This window comes from Megalops cyprinoides, chromosome 12 (assembly GCF_013368585.1).
Source record: "Megalops cyprinoides isolate fMegCyp1 chromosome 12, fMegCyp1.pri, whole genome shotgun sequence".
In the NCBI taxonomy this organism is placed as follows: domain Eukaryota; kingdom Metazoa; phylum Chordata; class Actinopteri; order Elopiformes; family Megalopidae; genus Megalops; species Megalops cyprinoides.
Window position 1 is genome coordinate 13,380,881 of NC_050594.1, and position 14,251 is coordinate 13,395,131.

A 14,251-nucleotide genomic window follows, 5' to 3' on the forward strand; every position below is an offset into this window, starting at 1 on the left:
TAATGATACTAAATTACATTTTAAAATGACTCTTACCTTGCTGGGTCTAACTGGTATCTTGCGAAGGACATAACCCACCACCTTCTTGCAGATGAAACAAACACCGGGGATTTCGTGAGTGCTGTTCAACTTCTGTGGAACATTGAACTGTAATTAACAGACTGTAGAGGTTCACAATAACAAAGGATTAACAGAACTGAACAGGAAGGTGTCCTTAATCGACCACTAGTCAACTTACCGTGGGATCAAAATGGAGCTCTCCATTAAGATCAATGTCAAATGCAGAATCATCAAGGTCTGCAAAAAGACACAAAGAATCGTATGTAGCACTCATAATGACTTTATGAGTGCTAAATATTGGCTACAACCCTTTTCATAAGCATAAACTAACATTATCACCAGCTTATGACAACTTTCATAATGTTATAACACATAATGATGCATCATGATGCTTGTGACATAACATATGCCACATCTCCCATCTAAACCTGGCTAAACGAGTTATACTCTTTATGAATGCTTATGAAAATTGCAATTAACTATTATATAGTATTTATTATACCTCTGTATTATATAGTACTTCCAAAAGTGTTATGAAAGATACATAACAACTACTGTAAATAGACATATTAAATCTTTTGGGGCTTACATAAAGTTTTACTATCACAGTTTATTCAGTGGTAGTTCTGTCACACCTTAATAATGACTAATGTAGGACAATGTCTTATTGTTATTTCATGAGATCAAGCGCTTTTCCTTAATTTGTCAGACAGCAGCCCTTTCATCACAACACAGCAAATATCAAGTGCAGGCATGAAGTATCAGATGAGTGAAAGATGAGTCTTTGTCCGTATGCTTCACAGTTGCTCACCGAATGAAGGGAAGTCTTCCCCAATATCAGGAATTTGTTCCCCAAATGCTGGCATGTGACAGGGAGAGAAAGAGGTTAACAATTACAACTAGCCCATTCAGTATGAATTACAGGAGTGCTGGACAACTTGAATTCCTGACTGGGCTGTATGTGCAACTTGCATCACCCTCAATAAGTCACATGGGCTGTACTAGATACCCTAGGTATCTACACCCCAAAATCTGTGACAGAAAGGATTTAAAATACAAACTGCATCAGTTTTTTTATCATTAAATGTAATGATCACTTCACCTGCAAAAGTTAAAGAATCATGATCCATATTTTATTCTGTATTTTATTAACAGGTTATAGCCAGTTTGCAGCAACATACACAGGACTGATTTTGTACATAATATTGACTAGGTTCTTTCAGCATTGCTTAGTTTGATTAGTTAGTTCACGTTTTTCTGATTTGGTCCTTGCTTTAACACCTGGAGACAAGAAACATGTTATTGTGAAAGAAAAATTCTGCACAACCTGAATGATGAAAAACATCACCTTGATGCCTTAATATGTAAGTGACTTTTCAATTTCTGGATGATATTGCCAATTGCCAAAGCAATGTTAAACATATAACAGAGTGCACATAGTGTGAGAGCTTTTTTCTTTATTGTATGATCTTTGAAATGAACAGAAAAAATACCACATAAAATATGAATACAATATATGTGTAAATACCATGGCTGTGGCACAACAATTTCTTTAGATATACCTCAATTGTACTCACCAGAATAGACAAGGTAGTAACCGATAACCATGAAGAGATACATTTTTGAGCTCATACTGGACATCTATTAGGAATCCAGGGTTTTATAGGGTTTTATTCTCACTAACAGTAATTCAAGGGCAGCTAGTCGTTCCTTAATACCATGGGTTGACCACTCCCACTAAATGGAAGTGGGTGGGGTTTTAGTGCATAAAAAGCTCAAATAGTGTGAAACTGCTGTGTTATGTGTGTTTAATACTTACAAACAGGAAAGGCAAAAAAGGCAGAAAAGTACATCCATGAACCGGTAACCATCCAAAAGGAACCTAAATTAATCAAAACAAAACAACAAAGGAAAGTCACACACACCAATCAGACCAAACATAGCTCTCAGTAACACAGTTAAAGTACAGAGGTGTGTGCCACTTGCAGCCTCGCCCTCGTGCTGGCCTTCACTAAGAGGAGGCACTTATTCTTTCAGAGCATCCCCGATCAATAACGGATGAATAGTACAGATAACTACAGCTGAGTGGGCCTCACATGTGGTATGTGAGAAACGAAGGGCTGAACTGATATTCTTTTTCCCCAAACATGCTACCAGTCCCTGTGTCAGATGAGTCTCAGTGCTTGAGTATTTCTTAACAGTAGTGCAGAGATGGCAAAAAGTAAAGGTGTGGTGAAGACAACAAGAAAGCCATACACATACTCACGATATTTCAAGAGAATTAAGAATATTGGTGAAACAGTGAGAACAACGATATCTCCAGAGAACTTCTTCCTTTACCCTTCATGGTTTCCTATAAACTTCATAAACTCCTCCTTGAGGCACGTACTGAAGTTTTTTGTGGGCACAGTGTCAAATAGACTTGTGATATCTGGTCATTGATGAAGAAAAAATGAAGAAGTAAAGAGATAGAGAAGTGATGGGTGTGAAGAACTGATGAACAGGAACAAAATGGCTACTTACATAGGCCACAATCGTTATTGGTATTTTTGTTTCATTGGCAATACAGCTGACATTTTTCTAAATACTGGTGAATAGAATCCATAATATTTTTCATTTTAGTCATGGCCACTTGAGTAGTTTGATGATAAACATGTAATTTAGCAGATAGGTTTGACAAGAACAACAACAGAGACACAAAATTTGAGAAGTATCTGAATATGATTACATGAAGTATACGAAACAATGGTGAAATTTTTCCCACCCCAAATGAGGTCAGCTATTGGACATTAATGAAAATGGGGTGAACATGCTGTGGTTTATACATGAGTTATTAATGCACCATAAGACATAAGACATGAACATAAGACAATCAACTTCATAGGTGAGGGCACAATCAAAAAAGAAAAGAGTGGCTTAAATGGAGACCTCACAGATAACATAAGATATCCCGCTATATTTCTGTGATATTTGACTAACATGACAGTAGTTATCTCATAAAATGGTGATCTCAGAAACATCATCGTCTGGTTTTCTACTTTGATCCCATATATGGACAAGAACATTTTATATCATATGATGAAGTGTTGCAATATTCACGAACACAAAAACAAAAATGTGGGAATGACGTGTGACGTTTCTGTAGCATGGACTTGTGGCTGTGAATCCTCTGATGACCATAAAGAGCAAAACTTCACACTGACCTTTTTTTTTAACAATGAAGAAAAAATGAAAAAAGAAGAAGTCAGCTGTTCATTAATATGTTTTTGATTCTTAGAAATGACAGATGATTTTACAGCATTAGAGCCACTTTAAATAGAATGCAAAATACCTGTATTTAAATAATAAAAAAAACAACATAAAAACAGCTGCCAAAATGTGGAAAATATGGAACTGAGTTTATTTGTATTAAAATAGCCATTTTAACTTTTTACTTAGTTTATATCGGGAGATGACAATTCTATACAATTAATATAATGTCAAATTATAAACAGATTCCTTTACATATATACAGTATGTCTTGCAACACTATCTGGTACTGAAACAAGACAGCTGAGGGCAGTTGATGCAATGGACTGTATTTTATGTATGTTTGCTTTATTATTTGAAGTTCAACAAAACATAGTCATGGAGTTTTTCCTTGCCACTGTGTCCTTTGGCTTGCTCTGAGGGGGTCTCAGGCCTGGAATACAGATGTAAAGCTGCTTAGTGACAACTCATGTTGTAAAAAGCACTATATAAATAATCTGAATTGAAAATTACATGCGTTATAGTTTTGTTTTTTTTTTGTTTTTTTTAAACAATGCTATCCATATATACAGCTGGATATTTACAAAGGCAGTTTGAGATAAGAAATGTTCATGGTAAATCATACGAACAGCAAAATGTGTTACACTGAATGTAACTATCACTGACATGTTAAATAAACAATCTGACAAGTCTATAGCAAACCGATATGAAACATGAATCGTATAGGATGAAACAGATCATTACATGTAGCCGCTCATGGATTCATGTGTCATGCTCATGTGTCGGTGAAATACAGGGGGTCGTCATGCGATCGGTCCCGTGAAGCTTTCTTTTTAAGCCACGACTTGAATCGCCTTTTCTTTGACCCAGTAGGGATGGTGGGTAACCCATCTCTCGGCAGTGTAGATTTGTTTGGGCTCGCTGGTCCAGAGTCCCGCGACAGTTGCTTTACCTTGGATGCTGCTGATTTGGTCATGACTGGCAAGTGTAAGAGCTGTTGATATTCAATTTGAGTTGTGCTGCGCAAATGAATAAAATGTCCCCTTCCTCTTCAAGTCTGGCCAATATTTGCCTTTGCAGAATTAAAGCTTGCTGTGTATGTACCAGCCGTGCGTCCTGTCCCCACGCGCTCGCAGAGACGCACACAGGTAAAGAAGAGCAGCCAGTCCGCGCGAATTCATTCCTCACCTGCATTCATGTGCAGCGCGATTATGCTGCTGTCTTCCGGGTCCCACGTTTGAGTTTTCAGGTGGTAGCCCGAAGCTTTCATTTCTATTCTATTATTTGATCAAGAAGTGCCATGTGAGTATTTGCGCGTGATTGCGAGATTCTGAGTTCTTGACTATTGAAGAATAAACAAAACAAAAGAAATGTAATGGATATGCATGGCACTAATTGAAAAAAATGGGAAAAAAGTCGTTGAAGTAGGCCTAATCATAGAAGTTGTATTATTTGCAGCTGCAGTAACAGCTGGAGAGTGGACATAGCTGGAGACAGATATGTTCCTCTTCAGAATGCCAAAAAATGGAAACACACACACACACACACACACACACACACACACACATACACACACACAACATCTGCTGATGTGGTCTCATTCTCAGAGCAGCTCAGGAATGTCTTCTTTGCTTTATGAAGCATATATACCTGACCTCAGTTCAATTACAGCAAATGATGAAGTTCTTTAATCTCTCAGCCATCTCTACAGTGCCTTACAGTGTCACAGAGAAATGCTTTATCAAGGTGTTTGATGTTAAACCTCCCATCCCCTCACCTGCCTAAAACATAAATAAAATAGTACAAAATGGAATTTGATTCCCTCTGGTTCTGTACTTCAATTGAATTGAATTATTATAATCATGTAATAGCATCTATAAAAACAAGGACAGGGGAGGGAAAGGAAACATTCAAGGTCCTCGCAGCCCCAGTCAAACACACAATGATTCATTGATGCTGGCTTTAATGGCAGTTTACAGATTACAAATGCAACATCAGGTAAAGAAAAGCAGAGAAGCACTCTTATAAAGTCAAACCAATCTTTATCTCCAAACCCTCATCAAATCAGACTTTTCTCACTGCTGATAAGCACGTCTACTTTTACTTGCAATGCGTTTACTTCCACCTCTGCTGTGTATTATAGCTTGTGACATCACAGCAGATGATTGCGGATGCTTCGAGGTGGAGCTGGCTTTGCTGCTGGTTTCTCTGGCATTGTGTTCTCAGGAAGAGGCCACCAGCAGAGATGGAGTGCCCGACAGACTGCCCATGGTGCATGCAGGGACACTATCTTGTGGATGAGCCTGCCGATGTGCACAACTTTTCGGCATATCCAATGCGGCACACGGATACGTCTGCAGACAGAGTGCAAGGCATTTCTGACCTGCCTCTGTAAGTTGAAGAAGAAGAGGGTGAAAAGATACATCTACAGGAACATCAAAAAACTCTCATACCTTCACCATTCCTATTTCAGTGTTATATCATGATGGATTTTTTTCTAACAATGTGATATAACATTACAGCTTCAGCTATAATTGCAGGAGTAGGAATAGCTACACATTAACTGGGAAGAACTGAAAAATACACTGAAAGAACAGCTGTCTAAATGTTTATGACTCTTACCCTGGTAACATTACCACTAATTTTGCCATTAGCTGGGGTGCATTGCAGAGCTGGAGGTGAGAGATGTGGAAATGTTAATGATACGAAATGATAATGATAATAACTCTTACCGAGGAGGGTCTAGGTATCTTGCGAAGGACAAAACCCACCACCTTCTTGCAGACGAAACAAACGCCAGGGATTTTCTGAGTGCTGTTCAATTTCTGTGGAACATTGAACTGTAATTAACAGACTGTAGAGGTTCACAATAACAAAGGAACAGAATTGAACAGGAAGGTGACCTTAGTGGAACACTAGTCAACTTACCGTGGGATCAAAACGGAGCTCTCCATTAAGGTCAATGTCAAATGCAGAATCATCAAGGTCTGCAAAAAGACATAAAGATTCGTATGTGTCACTCATAATGACTTTATGAATGCTAAATATTGGCTACAACCCTTTTCATAAGCATAAACTAACATTATCCCTAGCTTATGACAACTTTCATAATGTTTCAACACATAATCATGCATCATGACGCTTGATCCATAACATATACCACATCTCCCATCTAAACCTGGCTAAACGAGTTATACTCTTTATGAATGCTTATGAAAATTGCAATTAACTATTATATAGTATATATCATACCTCTGTATTATATAGTACTTCCAAAAGTCTTGTGAAGGATACATAACAACCACTGTAAATAGAAGTATTAAATCTGTGGGGGCTTACATAAAGTTTTACTATCACAGTTTATTCAGTGGTAATTCTGTCACATCCTAATAATGACTAATGTAGGACAACGTCTTATTGCTATTTCATGATATCAAGAGCTTTTCCTTAATTTGTCAGACAGCAGCTCTTTCATCACAGCACAGCAAATATCAAGTGCAGGCATGAAGTATCAGATGAGTAAAAGGTGAGTCTTTGCCCCTATGCTACATATCTGCTCACCGAATGAAGGGAAGTCTTCCCCAGTATCAGGAATGTGTTCCCAAAACGCTGCAAAGAGTCAGAGAGAGAGGTTAACATTTACAACTAGCCCATTCAGTATTGATTACAGGAGTGCTGGTCAACTTGAATTCCTGACTGGGCTGTATGTGCAACTTACATCACCCTCAATAAGCCACATGGGCTGTACTAGATACCCTCGGTATCTACACCCCAAGATCTGGATTTAAAATACAAACTGCATCAGTTTTTTATCATTAAATGTAATGATCACTTCACCTGCAAAAGTTAAAGAATCATGTTCCATATTTTATTATACCTGGAGACAAGGAACATGTCATCATGAAAGAAAAATTCTGCACAACCTGAATGATGAAAAACATCACCTTGATGCCTTAACATGTAAGTGACTTTTCGATTTCTAGATGATATTGCCAATTGCCAAAGCAATGTTAAACATATAACAGAGTGCACATAGTGTGATTGTATGATCTTTGAAATAAACAGAATAAATGCCACATAAAATACAATATATGTATACATACAGTTTCTGTGGCTTGAGAAAGACATACATGAGCACAACAATTTCTTTAGATATACCTCAGTTGTACTCATCAGAATAGACAAGGTAGTAACCAATCACCATGAAAAGACACCATGAAAGACACACACACCAACCAGACCAAACATAGCTATCATAAACACAGTTGAAGTGCAGAACTCTGTGCCACTTGTAGCCTCACCCTTTTGTTGGTCTTCACTAAGGTGAGGCACTTGCTCTTTCAGAGCATCCCTGATCCCTGATGTGCAGGTAGATAGCATTCTCTTTCTGTTTCTGTTCTAATTGCCAGTAATAACAACAGCCTATGACTCCAGTCACGCAAAGACTGAACTCAGTTACTTCACAGCCTGGGACGGTCTGACTCGCGGCCATTCTGCAAAATGGCAAACACCTGAGACAGCCCACCTGAGAGGGAGAGGGGCCCCAGGTTAGTGTCCATGCACACCGGCAGAGGCAGAGGCATTGAAATATCAAATCCCCTGAGCCGGCTACTTTTGCAGTGAGCCTTCGATGAAATTCAGCAATCCAATTTGGACATTCTATCTTAAAAGGTGGTTAGAGGCAGCCTGATATCAGTAGCCCCATTCCGCCATGTTTTTCCGTGCATGAGGTGCCTGGTTACAGTAACACAATGTGTTGACATGTTACCTGTTGTTCAGTTCCTGACCAGCTGAAAGGCACAAAATGTACTTCCCATGAAAGAAGGCCTGTTATTCACCCCTTTCGTGATACCCTCCCTCACCCTTACAACTGAGCAGGCCTGAATACATGGCTGCGCCTGAATGCTTTGCAAGGAACAAGATACACAAGGTCAATATACACATACGCAAATGGGTTTGTATGAGCCAGGTTGTGAACCATGGATGACTCCTCTCCCAATTCAATTCACAGATTCTGCAGAAGGGAACTATTAATTATTACTAACAATGATATATTGTATGTGTATAGCACTTTTCTGGACATCCAAAGACACACATTCTGATATGATGACTAAAAAAACAACTTAATCCACGTAATGTGCTTTTTACACATGGTCTATATGCATTGTTGGATATTACAGAACATAAAAACATGTGCAAGATGTTTCAAGATGAGAACAAGCCAAGCTTGTTTGTTCTTTGTGTGGTTTCCTAGTCTTCACACCAGAGGGAACTGTTTACATACACATTGTATGTTGTGGAACTTTTGAAAAAGAAATATTACAGGGCTCTTAAGTTAACTCATGAATAGGATGATACAATATCACTGCAAAGTATTTACACATTAATTATTGTCCATTATTAATCAACTAATTATTCATTTTCAGTATGTGCACTATTGTTGTTGTAATAATATAGTACATACCAAGCATTACACATCCCATTCTCTCCAACAGATAATGGAGCATATGTCAGCAGATCATTTTACATTGATTCATTAGCAAGTTTAAAAATAATGGCTGTCGGTTTTCACAATGAAAGAATAAGCAACCAAATTAACAGTGCAGTTTTCCTACATTATAGCAATTTCATAACATGTTCCTATCCTGTAAGCAGGAAGAAAATGAATTGTTTGTGAACAATATGACTTTGCTGTGAGTAATCTAATTAAGATTAAAGTTAAGGACAATTAAGGTTAAAATATGTGAAGTACCTTTATTTTTATCTTATGACAACTGCCATAATATTATGCATAGACACATGCAATAATAAGCATTGCCACACTAGTGACAAACCATCTCTGCTGAAAACCTTGTTATAAGGCGGTTAAAATAGTGATGAATGCTTATGAAAATTATCATTCAGCATTAGGTAATACTTCCAAAGCTGTTATAAGTACCACATAACACCCTGTTTGCATAAAAACTTTAGTTCCCTTGCGAAAGATTAAAATGCAATTCTGTCACACCTTAACATTGACTACAGTAAAACTGCATTTTTTACTATTTGATGAGATCAATGGCTTTTTTGTAATTTGTCCGAAGCCAGACCTTTCATTTTATCACAGCAAACACATAATCGAAGCATGAATTATCATGATTTATAAGTGTGTCTTTGACCATACACTTAATTGCTGCTCACCTGCGAAGTCCAAAGGGAAGTCTTCCCCTGAATTAGTATCAAGGATGTGTTTCGCAAACTCTATCAGAGACAAAGAGAGAAAGATAAACTATACTTTTACAAACAGCTTTACTCCTTCAATGTAGATACTTTATCTTTAGCTGCACAAGGCTAAATGAAACAGCAGGAAAACTGCTTGCGATTAAAATGTCACCAAACTAATGCCACTATTTTCACTGGAAATAGGTGCAGTGTGAATGTGGTTTACTGTATTTGCCCAAGTGAAGACTCAAGATCATACTGTTTTGCAGCTTAGACATTTTCCTATTAGGGGTGCAGCTTGCATTCAGTGATAAACTCGATTTGGGCGTTGTTTTATGCACTTTGACTTATGAATTTACAGTATACCAAAATTGCTGCTCACCTGAGAAGTCCAAAGGGAAGTCTTCCCCTGAGTTAGTATCAGGGATGTGTTTCCCAAACACTTTCATAAGACAGAGAGAGAAAGATAAACTATACTTTTACAAACAGCTTTCCTCCTTCAGTGTAGATACTTTATCTTTAGCTGCACAAGACTAAATGAAACAGCAGGAAAACCGCATGCTATTAAAATGTTACCAAACTAATGCTACTATTTTCACTGGAAATAGGTGCAGTGTGAATGTGGTTTACTGTATTTGCCCAAGTGAAGACTCAAGATCATACTGTTTTGCAGCTTAGACATTTTCCTATTAGGGGTGCAGCTTGCATTCAGTGATAAACTCGATTTGGGTGTTGTTTTATGCAGTTTGAATTATGCATGTACAGTATACCAAAACTAAAATGGAGTAGTAAATTTAATTAAAATCGAATCCTTTCATTACAACACAGCAGACATCTCGTCCAAACAAGAGTTATCTTGATGAAAAATGTGGATCTTTGTCCACACACTTCATAGCTAAGCCTATGTTCCCTCCCAATACTTCATAGCTAAGCTTATGTTCCCTCCTGACCACTACACTCTGCTACCGAACAGTGCCCGGTGGTCCTGTCACATTGTGGCACAAAATCACTATCCAGAACTTTCTCTGCCGTTGTCCCCTAATGGTGGAATGAATTTCCATACTTCCTCTGTTCTGTTGATCCCTCACTATCTTAAAGAAACATCTGAAGACAGCTCTTCTGCACTCACCTGAACACCTGAAACACCACCTAAAGCAATTTCTCATGTCTTAAACTTTGTTTTCCTTAAAAAAATCTAATGGTTTCACGCACTCATATCTCTACCAGCTAGCTTGTACTTTATCTGGCCAACTAATGAAATTTGGTCATGCAGCGCTTCTAATATTGTTGACTATTAATATTGTTGTACTCTTGTCAGTTGCCTCACTTGTCAGTTTTTGCATAAAAGTGTCTGACAAATGAATAAATGTAAATGTAAATGTAATTAGTTGCTCACCTGAGAAGTCCAAAGGGAAGTCTTCCCCTGGGTCAGTATCAGGGACGTGTTTCCCAAACACTGCAATGAGACAGACAGGGAACTCCGTCTTTACAAACAGCCCATTCACTATGGATTGCAGACATCAGCATGACCATATCTATGTCTTACCTTGAACATAATGTTTTCTGTGAGCATTGTAATTTTCACCTGAGTTACAGTTTTCACCAACATCTTTTTTTCTGTCTGGATTATACTACTAATACAATGTGCGAATTATAGCACATAATACACCATTTGCAAGAACATCTTCTCTTGCCATCTTTGAAATATAATGAATGAATATTCCCAGAACAAAGTATTTAAAATGATACCCAATTTTGTGCATTGCAGAAACACAACATTGGCCTTTTTGGTTGAAATGCTTCAGTTGTACTCACCAGAGTAGACAAGGCAGTAGATGATCACCGTGAACAGATGCATGTTTGAGCTCTTATTGGCCAGCTATCAGTAGAAGCACACATTTTATACCAGATGTTGTTGTATCAGATATGGATGCTTAACCACTTGTTAAAATTATAATATATAGTTGCTAGCTGTGCCCCACACCCACAGAACAAAAAAAAGGCGAGGTGCCACAATACAAACACTGTACAAACACTTGACTTGGAATTTTTGGTGTAAGTGTGAAAATAAGTTTAATATTCATAGCTGGGCGGGCTGGTCTCAGCAGTGATGTCACTTCCTGATACTCCAGTTAGATAGCGTTGCTGCCTATGGGGCGAGGGGCAAGTGGCCTTTAGCTGAACAGGTACCGAAACTTGCCATTACAGTCGGTTGTGTGATGAAAACAGAGCCTCGGGTCTCACTCGGGGAAATCTTACACCTTCACGACGTGACGGGACTGAGATGTCCTGTAGGGCATGCTCTTGGGTCATTACGGATCCAGGAGGTATGGGCACTCATGCCACAGGGAAAGAGGACAAAGCTTATTACCCCAGCTTATTGGCATGTAACAATTTATAAAGTGTTAGGGATTGTTAGTCATCATCCTATATGTTCTCTTGGCGCACTAATCATAAATATTAGTGGAAATATCGATAACCTCCTTGAAATATATCATGTGGTTCACAAACATTGCATACAGTATATAGTACCACATGCTATACCAGATAAGGTCAAAGGTGACTTCACAATACAGTGTAAAAGGTATCACACTTGACAAAAGTGTCAAATCCAGCATTTAAGGAGCCTCTTGTGAATAGTACTGTCCACACCCTTGATAAAAGTTAATGTCTTCCATGCTCCAACCAGGAGAAAAGTCAACCAATCAAATATAAGTCTTGGTATTGTAAGAATTGAAGAGGTGCGGGTCCGATGTAGTTTGGAAGTCGGTATAGTTTTATTGGCGTTCGAGCAGTTGCAACGAGAAAGTTTTACAATGATCAGCAAAGTATCACAGAAAACTCTTTGGGTTCGCGGAGTAATTGAACCCTGATCATCCAGACTAATGCCCATATACACAGTTTAGGTTTGTTCTTAATGTAAATGAACCGGACCTGTCGCCGGTATGAAAATGAAGTGAGGTGCAAGGTTTTGAGTAAGCCAGGACACCATTGTTTGAATAAGCTTGGCTGCCCCTTTGTCTCCCGATTGCCCACTCCCGGTCCCATTCTATAATTGTTTGCCACCTCCCTTGACCAAATTGTTAAGGTGTCAGAAGAGGTGTGGACCATCCTGTCGGGGTCTCTATGATCTCAAGCCCTTTGGGATGCCGCAGATGTTCAAATTAGATCATGCCTGGTGGAATACACATTCTGGGGCAGAATGCTGTAATTTCTTACAGAATTCAAAAGTCACCTCTAATGCATGACATCAGCATTTAGCGTATTATGTTTGAACTCTCCAAATTAATGGGTCATAAATTTAGTGTATTGTAAAATGTACATATCTACATATCTTCATCTTGGCATATGTCTGATGCAGTCTCATGCTCTAGGCACTGCTGGGCTTTCAGCTCAGAGCTGCATATATATCTGACCTCAGATCACTTTCAGCTGACGAGGAAGTTCCTCAGTCTCTGAGCTGTTTAGTTCCTCAATCTCTGAGCTGTTTGTACAGTGCCTTACAGTGTTATAGGGAAATGCCTTATCAAGGTCTGTACCTTTGATGTTAAATCCCCTCACCCCAGTGCCCCCTCATCCCCTCACCTGCCTAAAACATAAATAAAATAGTACAAAATGGAATTTGACTCCCTTTGGTTCTGTGCCTGAACTGAGTTTAATTATTAAAATCATGTAACAACATCTTTAAAAACAAGGACAGGGGAGGGATAGGAAACATTCAAGGTCCTCGCAGCCCCAGTCAAACACACAATGATTCATTGATGCTGGCTTTATTGGCAGGTTACCGATTACAAATGGCTGCAGAGCAAAGTTAAAAGCAGAGAAGTGCTCTTATGAAGAAACGCCGATCTTCAACTCCAAAGCCTCACCAGGTCAGACTTCTCTCACTTCTGAAACTGACGAAGCATGTTTACTTTTTTTTTTTTTTGCAATGCCTTTACTGCTTTTACTTTACAGCAGATGACCGCGGATGCTTCGAGGTGGAGCCGGCTTTGCTGCTGATTTCCCTGGCATTGTGTTCTCAGGAAGAGGCCACCAGCAGAGATGGAGTGCCCGACAGACTGCCCCTGCTGCATGCAGGGACACTATCTTGTGGACGAGCTTGCCAAAGAACCCATTCACAATCTTTCGGCACATCCAATGCGGCACATGAATATCTCTGCAGACAGAGTGCAAGGCATCTTTGACCTCCCTCTAGAGGTGGAAGAAGAAGAGCGTGAAAAGATACATCTACAGGAACATCAAAAAGCTCTCATGCCTTCACCATTCTTATTTCAGTGTCACATAATGGATTTTTTCTAACAATGCCATATAACATTGCAGCTCCAGCTACAACTGCAGAAGTAGGAATAATTACACATTAACTGGGCCGAACAGCTTTTAAAAAAGAACATAAAAAGGCATATGTATTTGGAAGAACAGCTGTCTGAATGTTCATGGTGCTGAATTATGTTTTAAAAGAACTCTTCCCTTAGTAGCATTACCACTTATTTTACCATTATCTGGGATGCATCACAGAGCTAGAGATGAGAATGACTCTTACCTCGGTGGGAGTACCGTGTACCTTGCGAAGGACATAACCCACCACCTTCTTGCAGATGAAACAAAGGCCGGGGATTTTCTGAGTGTCGTTCAATTTCCGTAGAATATTAAACTGCAATTAACAGAGTGTAGAGGTTCAGAACAGAGGATTAGAAGAATTGAACAGGAAGGTGTCCTTAGTGGAACACTAGTCAACTTA

At 38.9% G+C, this 14,251-nt stretch overlaps 1 protein-coding gene across 1 annotated transcript; it reads right to left on the bottom strand.

Annotated features, from left to right (window-relative positions):
- Nucleotides 1-5,343: 5,343 nt before the first annotated feature.
- Nucleotides 5,344-11,368, bottom strand: LOC118787471. Its single transcript, XM_036543042.1, has 8 exons — nt 11,326-11,368; nt 10,907-10,966; nt 9,893-9,952; nt 9,490-9,549; nt 6,871-6,918; nt 6,238-6,296; nt 6,042-6,134; nt 5,344-5,698 (listed from the first exon to the last, which is right to left on the bottom strand). Exons 1-8 carry the CDS (start codon nt 11,366-11,368, stop codon nt 5,462-5,464), a joined length of 660 nt encoding a protein of 219 aa, XP_036398935.1. The 3' UTR covers nt 5,344-5,461.
- Nucleotides 11,369-14,251: the final 2,883 nt, after the last annotated feature.

What these genes read in the sequence shown, in the direction of transcription:
- LOC118787471 (XM_036543042.1), bottom strand. Translation starts at nt 11,368, where the DNA reads ATGCATCTGTTCACGGTGATCATCTACTGCCTTGTCTACTCTG. An exon ending in CTTCCCTTTGGACTTCTCAG is followed by an intron (nt 9,953 to 10,906) that starts GTGAGCAACTAA and finishes GTCTTATGAAAG; the next exon opens with TGTTTGGGAAACACATCCCT. An exon ending in CTTCCCTTTGGACTTCTCAG is followed by an intron (nt 9,550 to 9,892) that starts GTGAGCAGCAAT and finishes TGTCTCTGATAG; the next exon opens with AGTTTGCGAAACACATCCTT.